The sequence below is a fragment of the Bactrocera tryoni genome, chromosome 4, assembly GCF_016617805.1.
Source record: "Bactrocera tryoni isolate S06 chromosome 4, CSIRO_BtryS06_freeze2, whole genome shotgun sequence".
NCBI classification, from domain to species: Eukaryota; Metazoa; Arthropoda; class Insecta; order Diptera; family Tephritidae; genus Bactrocera; species Bactrocera tryoni.
The window spans coordinates 23861985-23877397 of NC_052502.1; the positions used below are offsets into that span (position 1 = coordinate 23861985).

The 15413-nt window shown below is 35.1% G+C and overlaps 1 protein-coding gene across 2 annotated transcripts in view; it reads left to right on the forward strand.

The window, feature by feature from the left end:
* Positions 1-11100: 11100 nt before the first annotated feature.
* The window catches only part of LOC120775091 (heat shock protein beta-1), a 33263-nt gene continuing 28950 nt past the window's right edge, over positions 11101-15413 (forward strand). The window contains exon 1 of one of the 2 annotated variants that reach the window (XM_040105091.1): positions 11101-11505. In XM_040105091.1, coding sequence (XP_039961025.1) covers positions 11327-11505 — 179 coding nt within the window. In that variant the 5' untranslated portion in view covers positions 11101-11326. The remainder of the gene's footprint in view (positions 11506-15413) is intronic. The other variant, XM_040105092.1, reaches the window with a different exon arrangement.

Sequence of the window (15413 nt, forward strand, 5' to 3'; positions counted from 1 at the left end):
ATGCGAAGGGTGGGAAGTGGCGCCGTCTTGTTGAAATCAAACGTCGCCGAGATCGCGAGCCTCAATTTCAGGCATCAAATAGTCGGTTATCTTGTTGCGATAACTGTCCCAATTGACGGTTATGTTTTCACCGACATCATTTTTGAAGAAATACGATCCGACCGGCCCACAAACCACGCAAAACCGTTATTATCTCTGGATGAAGCTGCCATAGCTCTTCAATCTCTTCAGGTTGCCCTCGTCACTTAACAAAATTTGGCGCGAAAAAGTTGGATCTTTTTGGAACTTGTGCCCATAGAGCGAAGTGATGTCGCTCGGGAAGGTCGAGCGGCTCCAGTTCTTGCACAAGTTATATTTTGTACGCTTTCAATTTAAGAGCCCGACGTAAAATTCGCAAAGTCGTTCTATACATCAGTCCGAGTTGCATCGAACGGCGCCAAATCGTCTTTCCACGGTCTTCGTGTACACTCTCAGTTATGGCTGCTATATTTTCGTCACTGCGTACTGGACGCGGTCTATTCGGTCGAATATTAACCAATTATAAATGCTGGGTCTCAAGATGGATGATGTTGCGAACAGTAAGATCAGTAGGCGGATTATGTTGATCATAAGTTGTCAATGATTTGTAAACGTTCTTCAGGCGTAAGTTTCTCCATGATTAAATGCCATACAAAAATAATATGACAGCTTAACACGACCCACGAATGATCTGTCAAAAAAAAACTATTGAAAAAAGTACCTCTACTAGGATCACCCGTTATGTCAACTCCGTAATAGATAAGATATATTGCAGTTTATTCCTACTAGCTCTATTATTATTTGAACTGCTACGACCGCGATAGTTAAGCAAGATAAAGATCGAAACTTAGGAATATTTTAGGTCCTATGACTGACTACAAGGCGGCGATGGCGCTTAAATATGAATACTTTGCGTTGTCAGACATTTCCTGAAGTTAGATACTTTCATGACAGCCACCAAATCTTGGAAAACTATAGCCTGAAGGTAGTGCACAAATTAAAAATTCTTTAAAAGTGGATCTTTACTTCGCAAAATGTTAATGCAAGAGAGCAAGTTTTACAATACTGTTAGGATATGAATATTTATTATCATATCCCGTTACTATTGAAATCGAATTTAAAAAATTCTCTTGATGGATTACTGAGGTAAGCCATTTTTCCCGCCCCCACCCTCCTATACTTATAATATGCAAAAGCTTGGGTGTATATGACATCACAGCGTATAGTTTGTATTTCGAGTATTTTCGAAATTATTGCCGCCACCATGAAATTGACACAGACTGACAGGAGGTTAATATTCTTGATATTATGCATCAGCCATAAACAATTTGAAATGATTCACAATTTAATTGACCAGATCTTAGCGAAAGCAAAATAATGAAATTATTTGTCTATAAATATACTTGTACATACATATGATATGTATATGAGTAAATAGACACACGTCTGAAGACAAAATAGAAATATACATATGACGAAAATATATTAGCGTGTATACTAGTAGCCTTGCGCGTGACTATATATCTGACAGTCGTTGGTCCAAGTCCCGCAAAAACCAAAATATAAGATTTATAGAAATAACTTCTAAATGTAAGTTTAAGGATCCTCAAAGTGACAAATAAAATAAAATGCACTTAAGTAATTTGGAGGAATGCTGGTGAGTTGACAGTCCTTGGCCGGGAAAAAATCTGAATCCGTTCCGGTTACGTAAACTCCACTGTCGTGGAAACGGAGCTGATGCGTCTGCATTATGTATGGTGCACATAATATATATAAAAATTGTACATTTCCGTATGTATAGTAGTTTATACATACTATATAAAGTCAGGTCTACCAAAAATGTTTAGGAGGGTTGAACTTTTTAGTTCTATATAACTGTAAGCACTACGTTGCTCCTCCAATCCCTATTTAGAACAATCTTTAACTGCCCGGAAACTAATTTTAGAAAACTAAAGGGAGTAATACTCAATCATAAAAACATTCTAAGTACGTTCAGGGTAAAATAAAACCTCATTAGGTGGAAACTGCTAATGCTAGAAGACGAAAGCAAAAAATGTAGATAGCAACCTACGTATGGGAAATAATTATTTATCGGTTAGTCAGATGGTTACTATTATATACAAGATTGTGACAAAAAAGCACACGGATTTTGCAACTAATTTCCCCGGTTAATTGATATTTCAAACAAGTAAGGAAGGGTGTCACCGAACATTTTATACTCTCGCATGATAATCGAGATTTCATTATCCGTCATTTACATATTTTTCAAATACCGTATTTGTGTAAAGTTTTATTCCGCTGTCATCATCGGTTCCTCATGTACTATATATTATACAGAGAAGGCAACAGATGGAATTCAAAATAGCGTTATATTAGAAGAAGGCGTGGTTGTGAACCGATTTCACCCATATTTCGTACGTGTCATCAGGGTGTTAAGAAAATATTATATACCGAATTTCATTGAAATCGGTCTAGTAGTTCCTGAGATATGGTTTTTGGTCCATAAGTGGGCGAGGCCACGCCTATTTTCAATTAAAAAAAAAGCCTGGGTGCAGCTTCCCTCTGCCACTTCTTCCGTAAAATTTAGTGTTTCTGACGTTTTTTGTTAGTCGGTTAACGCACTTTTAGTGATTTTCAACATAACCTTTATATGGGAGGTAGGCGTGGTTATTATCCGATTTCTTCCATTTTTGAACTGTATATGGAAATGCCTGAAGGAAACGACTCTATAGAGTTTGGTTGACATAGCTATAGTAGTTTCCGAGATATGTACAAAAAACTTTTCCAAAAAAATTACGTCCAAATATGCCCCTCCCTAATGCGATCCTTTGTGCCAAATTTCACTTTAATATCTTTATTTATGGCTTAGTTATGACTTATGACACTTTATAGGTTTTCGGTTTCCGCCATTTTGCGGGCGCGGCAGTGGGCCGATTTTGCCCATCTTCGAACTTAATCTTCTTATGGAGCCAAGAAATACGAATATATAAGAATTTTGCTAAGTTGGTAGAACTGCCCTTTATTACTACGCCAAATATGAGTACGACCTTGCTTAGTGCGATTTTTACATGGATAAAAATATCGAACAAAGAATTTGTCTCAAATTTTGTGTTAGTAACCAAATTTCGTGTGTGGAATCGTTGCGAATGTTGGAAAACGCTTACGGTGGTTTTATCAAAAACACAACGGAAGAAAGCCTTTCAAAGACGTTCGTGCGATCGTTGAATACATGTTCTGAACGAACTTCGACCTCTCGATTTGATGAAAATATTAAAAAAAGTGAAGGTCATGGTGCTTGAAAATAATCAGGAAAGTGTTAAAGAGATGGCAAGAGAGCTCAACATCTCTCGGGAGTCTTTTCGAAAGATTTTGGTGGATATTTTTGGTATAAAACGCGTTCTTGCTCGACGCGTCCCGATAAAGCTGAATTTTTTTAGAAAGAGTACGATTGTGACTGAATTTAAAGCCAAAAACGCAATGAATACCATCGATCAACCACCGGATTCATCAGATTTGACTCCGTTTGATTTTTTCTTGTTCACTAAACTGAAATTGCTACTCCGTGAAACCCGTTTTCAGACGATCAAAGAGATAAAACGAAATTCGCTGAAGGAGCTGAAGACCGTCCCAAAATTACATCTGGTGGTGGCGACAAAATAAATATTGATGAATAATTATTTTCCACAAGTCCACTGGATACGTTAATCCAAATTCCTCATTTATTTCAGCTATAATCTCTCGGGAAGGCTCGGGAAGGCTCGGGAAGGATTTTATACTTTTCAGCAAAATAGGATCACATTTAACAATATTTATGACATTAAATACCATTTTCCTGGAACAAATCATAATTTTGGCGATCTGATTCGATTTTCCCCTTTTTTGTGTAGTACGAAAATATTTTTCTTCTTTTTTTATTGGCGTAGACGCCGCTTATACGGTTATAGCTGAGTTTATAACAGCGCGCCAATCGTTTTTCCTTTTTTCTGTTTTGCGTCAATTGGAGATTCCAAGTGTAGCCAGGTCTTCTCCACCTAATCTCTCCAACGAATTAGAGGTCCTTTTCTTTCTCTGTTTCCCCCTCTCAGAACTTATGTGAAAAAGGTGTCAACGATTTTTCGACCTCTACATTTTACAATCTCTAGAATTTTAACTATTTTAAGAAGTTACATGGGTTTCAGGTTTCACGGCTTTAAAAAATCAATTTTTATTATCTTATTGAATTCTATATTATGTCTAGGATATTGTTTCTAACACTTAAGTTCATCCGAGTAATATTTTGAGAGACATAGCTTTGAAAGGCGGAGGAAGGAGCCTTTTGTAGAACTTCACGCAAGTGAGGAAAGTTCACGACTTCTGGTCTTAGACTAAGTATCCTCTGGGTAGCCAAAAAACATCTATTTGAAGGCGAGCCAAAGTGAGAAGGCGAAACGTCCCCTCCTCGGGGTTGTGGGCTGAGTTTGAGACCCGCTCACTGAAAATTAAATCAAAAATCATTTTCCTTTATTTTAGAGTACAATGCAGTTTTCTAAAGTGTGCTATTTTTTGGAAAATGAAATTAAACAAATCCCAATTTAATTATGTTTACATATACATATGTAAATATACACATATGTAAATTATTTAATAACGCCATTAAAATTGGTTGCTGCTATCATCATCGACCAATTGTTGGTATGTAAATATATATAAGTACTTTTATTATATTTTAATTTGATAATCTGTAGATTTATTCTGCACACATACATATGTATATACATATGTAAATACGCATTCATAAAAGCTTTTGATTGATTCGTAGAATAAATTTTCGCAAATTAACTTGGTGAGAATATTGGACCCACACAGACATACAAGTGGCCGTTTCACAGAATTCGCACAAAAATGCTTCCAAAATGAAAATGAAAGCGAAAGCGCATATACATACATATGTACATACAATTAACTTATGCGATTTTGTCATGTGCCTGTTTTAAGATGTGACGAAGTGACCGACTATGACAGCGACAGTGATTCTTTCCCTGAGATCTCTTCAAGGTCGCTACTGTGCGCGTTTATTCGCTTAGACGTGCATTTAGCCGTTGCAAATGCTAACACCGAAAACGCACGTATTTACATACAAAAATATATACACGTTGTTATATACATACATATGTATGTATACATATGCGTTTGGGTAATCGCATGCCTCCTACACCTGTTGTTTGAAAAATCGTTTTCGAAATGATATTTTTAATGTGTTGTGTTGTTATGACTTTCTTTTTTACGCTCATTGTGGTTATGCGCTTACAAATACACAATTTTACTATATATACTGTAATATGAACATAGTGTGTGTGTGTCGCCGTATGTGTAAGCAGCTATTTTCAATTTTATTATGTTTAATTTGAATTTTTTTCACAATTAATTTTGGCGTTATTTGAATTGTTTTGAGAAGCTCGCAAAAAAAATATTCACTAAATATATAATTGCGAGGAAAATAAAAGCAGTTGTAGGCACTAAAACAAGTTAACCGAAGAAATATAGTTTTTTCAAGTATGTGACAAAAAAGTACCCGGAAATTGCAAATAAAACGCAAAATATTTAATTATTCATCAATATTTGTTATGTCGCCTTCAAAGGAATCCTCACCAGAAGTAATACAGTCCTCGCAAGACTTTGCATAAGTGCTTTTTGGGATGGCCTTCAATTCCTTCGGCTAATTTTGTTTTATCTCTTCGATCGATTGAAAATGAGTTCCACGGAGCGGCAATTTCTGTTGGGGGAATAAGAAAAAATCACACGGAACCAAATCTGGTGAAAACGGTTCATTGCGTTTTTGACTTTAAATTTAAATTAAACTCTTTTTGCAAAAAAAAAAGTTCATCTTTATCGGGATGAGTCGAGCACGCGTTTCATACCCAAAATATCCACCAAAATCATTTGAACTGACTGTCGAGCTATCTCCCTCTAGAACCGTGGAACATTGGCATTAATACTAATACTGCATACCCTCAGGCAAGAAATATGTCCTCAAGTGGTCTTATATGGTAAGGTGCTATTAAAAATCATAAATATACAATATCTAGAACTTTTGATTAATAATAACGATTAAGAGAAGCCAGCTCAGGGTAAGGTTGGCGCAGCTGTATTGGCCCCTAAGGCCAAGACCGCGTCTCAGTCTAAAGAACAAGCTTCATATATGTATATTAAACGATATCCAAACCGATCTGGTCGTATCGAATTCGAATCTGGGGGAGCTCAGTTGATTCAAATTTTAAATTTCTTCAAATCTTTCAAAATAACATTCTTCGCACTATAATGGGTCCACGTTTCTTGAAACTATGCGGTCGTTACGATATCTCAAGTTTCTAATTAGTCGATTTACTTCTCTATATAACGGATGATCCACGTTCAGGTATTTTTTTCAATAGGCTGCTCTTTTGACAGATAACGTAGTGTAGGGTGTGTCAAAGTGTCATGTTATTTTTGTTGAGTATTGTTTGGCATTTTATCATGGAAAAACTTACGTCTGACAAACCTTTATAAATCGTTCAACTTTTTTACGAAAGTTCTGTAAATTCTGCAAAGAATGTATTTCGCGTGCTTCGCTCAACTTATGGTCAATAAAATCGACATACTGAGCGTACTATTCGCAACACCATCACCGATCTTGAGACCCATCATTCATTATTGAATAATATTCGACCGAATAGACCACGTCCAGCAGGCAGTGAAGAAAATATAGCAGCCGAAGCTGAGAGTGTACATGAAGATTGTGCAGAGTCGATTCGGTGCAATGTAATGACGCATTTTACGTCGATATCTTAAATTAAAAGCGTACAAATACAGTGTGTGCAAGAACTGAAGCCGCTGGACCTTCCCAAGCGACATCGCTTCGCTCTATGGGCTCTTGAAAAGTTCCAAGAAGATCCGCCATTTTCGAGCCAAATTTTTTCAGCGTTAAGGCTCATTTTTGGCTCAATGTGTATGTAAACAAGCATAATTGTCGCATTTGGGACGAAAAGAAACCTGAAGATATTCAAGAGTTGCCATTTCAACCAAACTAAAAAACGGTTTAGTCTGGTTTGTGGGCCAGTGGAATCATAGGTCCATTTTTCTTCAAAAATGATGCCGGTGAGAACCATCATGCCATCAATGGTGACCGTAATCGCGGCGGGATAACCGACAATTTGATGCCCGAAATTGTCGTGATCTCGGCGACATTTGGTTTCAACCAGACGGCGCCACTTTCCACACATCGCATCAGTCAATGGATTTATTGAGAAAACACTTCGATGAGTTGATAATTTCACGTTTTGGGCCGGTCGTTTTGCCACCAAGATCGTGTGATTTCACACCGTTAGACTTTTTCCTGTGTAAATTCTAAAGTGTATGCGGATAATCCCGCTTTGATTCAGACCTTGAAGAAAAACATCACACGTGTCATTCGCCAGTTACCAGTGGAAATGCTCGAACGAGTCATCGAAAATTGGACTCCACGGATGGACCATGTGAGACGTAGCTGCAGCCAACATTTGAATGAGATAATCTCTAAAAAATAATTCCCAAAGAATGTTCTCTCGAATGATAATAAACATTCTCCATTAAATTTGAAGTTTCTGTGTTTTTCCTTTAAAAAAGTAGGGAATCTCGAAATGGATCACCCTTTATTTCCAAAGGCTCTCTAAAAAGTAATTCAATCTAGCATTCTTTTTGGAAAAATTGTACATTTGAATACACTTGTTGGCATTATTTCAATCACAGGTGTACCAGTATGCGAATATGAATGTACATTTACATATGTACAAATTTGTGGAAAAAAGCAAACAAACTTTGGAAATGAATTTTAAATAGTTATACAAACGAGCTTATGTACATATGAATTCATGAGTGCATGAATCCTATCAAATTACCTAATGCACACATGGTATGTAGGTGTATGCCAATAAAGCTGAAAATTTACTAAAATATTTATAGGTAGGTATCTAAGTATAGGTAGGTATGTATGTATGTCAGTTCAAGAAAATAATAAAAAAGCGTGAGCTGGTGGCTTCCAGAAGACACGACTGCATTCCATTTGGGACATCAATAAGCCACCGCCATTTCATAAGCATCTAAGCATCTCTGACTCATTGCGCACTTAGTGTAAACAAAATATAGAAAATATATGTATATGCACATGTTATTGTTTTTGTCATTTAATTTAAAAAATATGTTGTGCTATATTTAAATATATGATCATCATTCCCATTTGACACTGGGAACCAATTCACATACATGGATAGATACATAACTACATATATGAATACATACAATGCTGCCAATATTTCCATATAAAAATTGTAGCTAATGTTGATTTGATTTAGAACAAATGTGTGGGTGAATCTAGATTTCCATGATATATTTTTTTCATTCATTAATTTTTCTAAATTCGCTAAGGTCATGATGCACGATTTTGTTTACAAACAAAATACGTTATTCTAGAATCACCAATTAACTAGCTATGTATATACATATTGCATGTATAGTATGTACAAGTAGACAATCTTTCGCCAGCTAGCTCAGCGAGTGTCGGAAGGAGACAATCAAATAAATTCACTTATATCGAATATTTTTCTAAATTTTTACTAGATCTCATATAAATATATTATGGAAATAAGTATGTATGTATGTTTGTAATAAAAATTTCGAATGATCTACAAATGTGACGTCACATCCTACAGCAGACATTCCTTTCTCGCCCACCATTTGGGTAGCTTCACTTGATCGCATCTGTCATAAAAATATTTGTCATTCAATTTATATTTACAAACTGATTTATATATGCATACATATGTACACATGTATATATTTAGTAAAATTTACGATTTTACGAGAACTCTGTGATTTTACTAGAACTCTGTGATTGATTCCATTTCTGTATGTAAATACTATAGTGACCTCTTGTTGACTAGGCTGGCTTAAAATATAACTGCTTATGTTTTTGATTTTGCATTTCCTTAACAGGCCAACTGCGTGTACCGGTTACTCCTACACCTCTTCGAGCGTAGTTAGTTACAGTAAATGAGTAGAAATTGTAAATGTTTTTACTAAAAGAAGTCAAGTTCAAAATTTCCATCATTGAGTGAGTACATTATTTGAAGTAAGAATTTTCTGCTCACAAAATGAGTGGTACCTGTCATGTCAGTATTAACGTGTAAGTCTTCAGGGTGGCTGTGAATTTGTTGTGATAAAAGTACTTTGCATCTTTAAAGATATGATCTGAGCTCTCTACTAAATCATTTTTAAGCCGTAAGGAGGGTTTAAAATGCCTTCTCACCATATAAGTAGGTGAGTGGTGTAACCACTTAAGCACTTCTTTTGTCATGGATTTTCCTTCGCCCCGGGTGAGATTTCACAAAACTGCAAGGCAAGGTTTCCAAGGTGGGCCTATTGCAAGTCAGTTTCTATTCTTCCAGCGTCCAATTATGCCTACGACTTTGTAGCCATCATTAAGCGATTATCTCATCGTTTATTGACTCCAGTTCTATGGGGCCGTAAAGTCTGAACGATCAAATTGAAATCCCTGTATGGAAAACTATTTTATTTGCGAAGGGTATTATAACTTTGGTGCAACCACAGTTAACGTTTTTTCTTACTTTTTTTTATAAATTTAGTAGGAAAGCATATCATATAGGTAAGGTGGTGAATGAAAAACATGTGAAGAACTTTCAATGAATTCTCGGCTTGACCCACATGTCACAAAAATTAAAAATTGACCTCCTGCTTTTAGCAGAAATTAATGAGTACTGAAAATAAAGAAGGTGTCTTCAGTATTGAACCATATTTCAAATGTCATCAACATTTTTCAAGCAAAAACCTTTTTCACCTTGATGGGTTTGTTAGTCGCCAAAAATTGTCACAACTTGTTACTGTTGTAGGCATAATTGGACCATACTCTTCTGAAAAAGAGGCTGATCGCTTGATCTTGAGTGACTGTTATTGGTGCTCGATATCTTCTTATTGCCGAAATTGGATGATATTTATATGGCCAATATGTGGTTTCAAAAAAACGGTGTCGTGAAACACTTCAATTACTCTATGAGACATTACCGCGTCGTTTACTTTATTGTATTGGTGCATTGTTCCCCAAGATCGTGCGATTTAACTTTTTTGTGAGCTTACTTAAAATCACAAGACTATTACAAAAAACCCACAATCACACGAGCTTTAAAGGAGATTTAATGCTGGAGAGTCGTGGAGGTCATTCCACTTATACATCATAACTTCTTTATAATTCAATAAGAAAGTTACAAACGAAAGTCTAAAGTCTGTGTTTTCTATTTAATTCAAATCTCTCCCTTCATATGCCTACTTCTAACACTTACATGGTTACATGGGTTTACGAGTTTCAAAAAGTCAAATTTTTTATTGTCTTATTAAATTCTACAACACCTCTAGAAATTTGTCCTAAGTTTTCAAGTTGATCCGAGTAATAGTTTCGGAGATACAGCTCTGAGAACTTCTGCGCTCGAGGCTAGCTAGTCGCCATCTCTAAACGCGTTTTTCTGAAATCTGTGTTTTTGTAGTCGGTTGGCAAAATTTCTCGAGAACTACTCAACCGATCTTCATGAAATTTTACTCAGGTCTTTGAGATACAGCTATTTGAAAAAAAATGTCTTAAAGTTTTGACTGAAATTTTCATTTTTTTTTTGTAAAAATGTCTGCCGAAAATCCATTTTTATTTTTTTCCTTCGTCCAAGTTCTAAGTTATTGTTTTTTCCATTGTTTTCACCGGAAATATTTCATTTTTTATATAAGAAAAAAATTGTTGAAAAAAGCTGTTTTTTACCCCAGAAACCCCATGTATCATTACTTTTATTGTTGAGAAATGTAAATTCAACAATTAGTTTGGTAAATTTTCAAACCTATACTCTAATTATCACTATAAAATAATAATACATTTTTTCGTATACCACTAAATGCAACCCAACCATTTGAGTGTGAATCAACTGTCTCTCTCACGCTCTCAAAAACAATTTTGAGCGCATTTCTTAAAGTATCTTCACATGCGCAACCAAAAGCAACCGCCGCGTACGCCAACAAATAAAAATCACTGAATGAGTGAGATACAAATTAGTCTCAAAGCAGAAATCCAAGTGATAACTTCCCAATTGTGCGAAGCGAAAAGTCATTTTGTGCTAAAACAAATACTAAGAGAGCAGAAGAAAAGTTGTCAAGTGTGAAAGCAGACAAAAAAACAAAAAAGAGCAAAACAAAAATTGTTTCGGCAAACAATACTAATTTTTCGTGTAGAAATCAATAAATTTGTGTTAAAGAATCAATAAAAATGGCCGATGCTAACAAGAGGAATATCCCCATCAAATTGGGCGACTTCAGCATTCTCGATACAGAATTCTCAAGCATTCGTGAGCGTTTCGATGCGGAAATGCGCAAAATGGAAGATGAGATGAACAAGTTCCGGCATGAGCTGATGTCGCGCGAGGCAAACTTCTTCGAGTCCAGCAGGTGTGTACAAAACTTATACCTAAAAGTAAAGCTCTTGTAGAATTGTGTAAGAAAAAGACATACTTATGTAGCTCAAAAAGGGATGTTACTGGCCATTGTTATAACTGCGCAAAAAGTGGTGTTCAAGATGAAAAAGTTGTGTTTATGTACGAGTATATGATATGAAAAAGGTGTCCTGCGCGCCCAAAAGGAAGCGTGCGGAGTGCGCAAATTGCGACATCTGTGTATAGGAGCTGCTTGGCGCATATAATAGGAGTTGAATTGTGTTAAATATAGTAATTAGTGTTAAAGGCGTATGCATGTCGGCTATTCTGGTATATTATGCAATTTAATACCTCGGCTTTACTAGTCATTATGTGAGCTTTATTTTTCCTTAATTAATTTTTGCGTCTGTATTACTTTAATTTAGTAGCATGGAGAATATACATAAGTATCGTCACAATACTTAATTCATAGACCACTTCTTGTTAGTTCTGAATCTTAGTAACGCTTTGTAACCGCGAAGTTGCCTTATTAAACGCGACAAGCTCAAGTTTCACACTTTCCCACACTACAAGCACTGTTTGGGGTTGAAGTAGTGGTTACTTGGTAAGGTGCATAGTATTCTATGAACGTTAAATTTGTTGTTACAAGCTGTTGCGACCTAAAGAAGATATTTTTTATGGATTTGAGACATTTCCTTAATATATTTTCTTTTAGAGTTATAAATTTTTATTTTGTAAAAATATAGGGTATTGAAATATTTGCTCAAAATTTCCAAATATGGTAAAAAATAAGACTATAAAATACAAAATAATTTTAGTAGCTAGTTTGAGATCTATATTACATACGATTTTTATTATAATATTGGGTAGTCGAAAAAGTCTTTTCGTATTTCTAATCAAACTTCAACTTATTTTTTTTAAATTTATACTAATAAATAAATAAACAAATATGTACCATTTTGGTCGACCACTCTTTGGCATCTTCCGCTAGAGATATTATTCCATTAGTTTAAAACTTTCATCAGTATAAATCGAAATTTCGAAATTTTCCGTTCTGGAAAGCAAGCGAACCATTTTTGTGCTACACGCACTGATACAGACAGCATCGTCTCCGTAAACTTCACAAATTTCATTGGTGGCTTGGGTGGCACTCTTCCCTTTTTTATACAAAAATTTCAAAATATAGCGAATTTCTTCAATATTTTCACTCATTTTTGAACAGCTGTACCTTTTTTCAACTTCCCCGAATAATTTCTGTTGGTTAAATGAAGCTTAAAATCTCACCTTTCCAACACTATATCGTATGTCACAATGTGATTGGTAGCCCTGGAGATATTCGACTGCAACGGCATCTATTGACAAAATACCAAAATACTTTTTCGACTACGCAATATATGAAGAAGTGATATAAAAACACCAAGAAAGGGATTTTGTGAAAATTTTTCGAGAAATGTTTCAGTTGACTTATTTTCTATATACTTTAAAAGGATCCAATAACCGTTCTTAGATAAAATGAAAAATTAACAAAAGGAAAATAATAATAGTCAATATTACAATACTCGTAAAATAATCAGATTTTTAAAGCAATTGTCCCACTGTAGTTTTGGCACGTCTGACTGATTTTCTATAACAACGACCTCCTACTTGGCGGCACGACATAACGTCGCGAGAAGAGCAGAAAAATAGAAGAATCACAAATGCATTATATACAAATATCTACATATATGTATATAAATGCATTATATACTATTTACACTTATTTCATACAACGCATAGTGCAAAGTTACCAACGCGTTTTCCGCACTGAATTGCTACAATTCTCCGCAACCCCAGCCAACGCGGCTAAAACTGTGCAAAGTGCTTAGAGCTGCCAGCCAACAGCCCAGTCATATGCACACATAACACTTTAGATATGTATGCTATATGTTTGCATGTATGTATGTATATGAACTAAGTTAGCGAAAAATTACCGCTTGAAGACTTTCTGTCAACATCCGATTATGGCTGGCAGCAGCAATGGCAAAGTAGATAAAGTTTGCCACGCTAATAACTTCATTAAATCGGTTTGTATAAATAGCAAAGAAATGAAGGGTGCATACACCGAAGACGAAGAAGATTCTTTGGTCGATTATATTTGTATAACATTTTTATAAAACAACCTGGAAATGCTCTTAGCTGACAATGTTTAACTGAAGTTGCCAACAAATAGAGGCAACTCATACTTCTTCATCTAACTTACTTTTTCTTAGTTTTGTTATGTTTTCGCCTTTGCTTACTTCTCTCTATCTATTTATAAAATACATCATCATCTGCAGCGCTAAAAACGGTTGATCACGAAGCGAGTGAAATGAAAACATGCCGCAGAAACGCTTGATTCTAGTGGTTCTACTGTTGCTGGGCTCCACTGTGCACTCGACAGCGGCACAAGAATGAAATGGTTAGTGGCAGGCAAGCGCTGTGCACGGAAATCCACAGAGAATACAATCATTTAGCGTGTTTTTTATGTTAAATGCTCTAGAGATTTGTAGATACATATCTGCAATAGTATAAACACATGTATACTTTTATTATTTTTTCTTATTTGCATGTATTTTTTGTACGTGAGTTTGGAGAAATGGATACTTGAAATCTTATTTTTAGCTCATGAGGATCTAGATTTTTACGATTCTTCTATTTGGCTATGGTTTTAAGATAACCATTCTTATTTGTACTTATAAATGTGGAAAATAGATAAAAAATTAATTTTTTTTTAAATAAATTTCTACTATAACTTGTAACGTATAGTATTGCGCAAAAAAGAGTAATATATGTAGTACTCTAAGTTGATTTTCATAATTAGCCTCTTCGATTTAACAAATCCTGCAATGTACCGAATCGAACAAACAACTAGTATAACTCACATAGACTATCCTAATAAAGCTATAGATTAACAAGCAGTTATACCGCTTATATTATTAACACACACACTCTCTCTCTCTCTCTCTCATTCTCTGTTTTGTTACTTTCACAGGTAAATTTGTACCAAGATAAACTTATTTTCTTTTCGATTCTATTCCAATCTAGTGCTTTCCAAATGCAAGAGTCATTCTACGTTATCTTCGAAATTTGCGAGATAACTATTTTCTTAATTTCTTTTTTACTAAGAACTACGTGCTTATATAAAAAGTGCAGAACAGTGTCAAAATGAACACGTCAAGTCAGAACACAATGCGTCTTTCACCAAGTCCGATAGCTTCTTAACTGATTAGATTAGATAACTGTCAGAACTATGTATATATTCAAGAAAACAAAGGTGCCCTATTCTTCCCTTCTTATTTGTTATTGTTTACGAAAGTGTGCGTGTAGAGAGTCTTCAGAAGCTCACCTGCTTTATCAGGTGTAATGACCCCGCTGATGACTGGACTACCACATGCTTCGTTTCAACATATTTCTATTATATGTAAATGTGGGAAAAGTACAATTAGGAGAGTGTCTCAACTCCATTCGTTATTAATTTGCTCATTATGATAATCGTTGAGGGCTTTCAGCCAAAGCTTTTCAATTGACAGCGGTACAAAAAATCGCCAAGAAAGATTGTGTAGGTATTTTAAAGACATTATAGAAGTTAAATATCTATGTATATACTAGAGGAGTATATCATTTTATATAACTATGTATGTATATTCATATGTATATTCATATGTAAATTTGTATCATACTTGAAATCCTCAGTGCCAAGTGCTAATGATTTATTTACACATCGGTGTGCATAACAATTTAGTAAAGTAAACAATGCATGTAATATTAATGCCAACGAAGAGTAAATATCCATAATTTTGAAAATTTCCAAATCTTCGCATGTTTAGTGTAATTTTCAATATAATGAGGTTTTGCTAGAAGACTTTTATATGAAAAATAAACTTTTCGTTTCATTTTAATACTAAA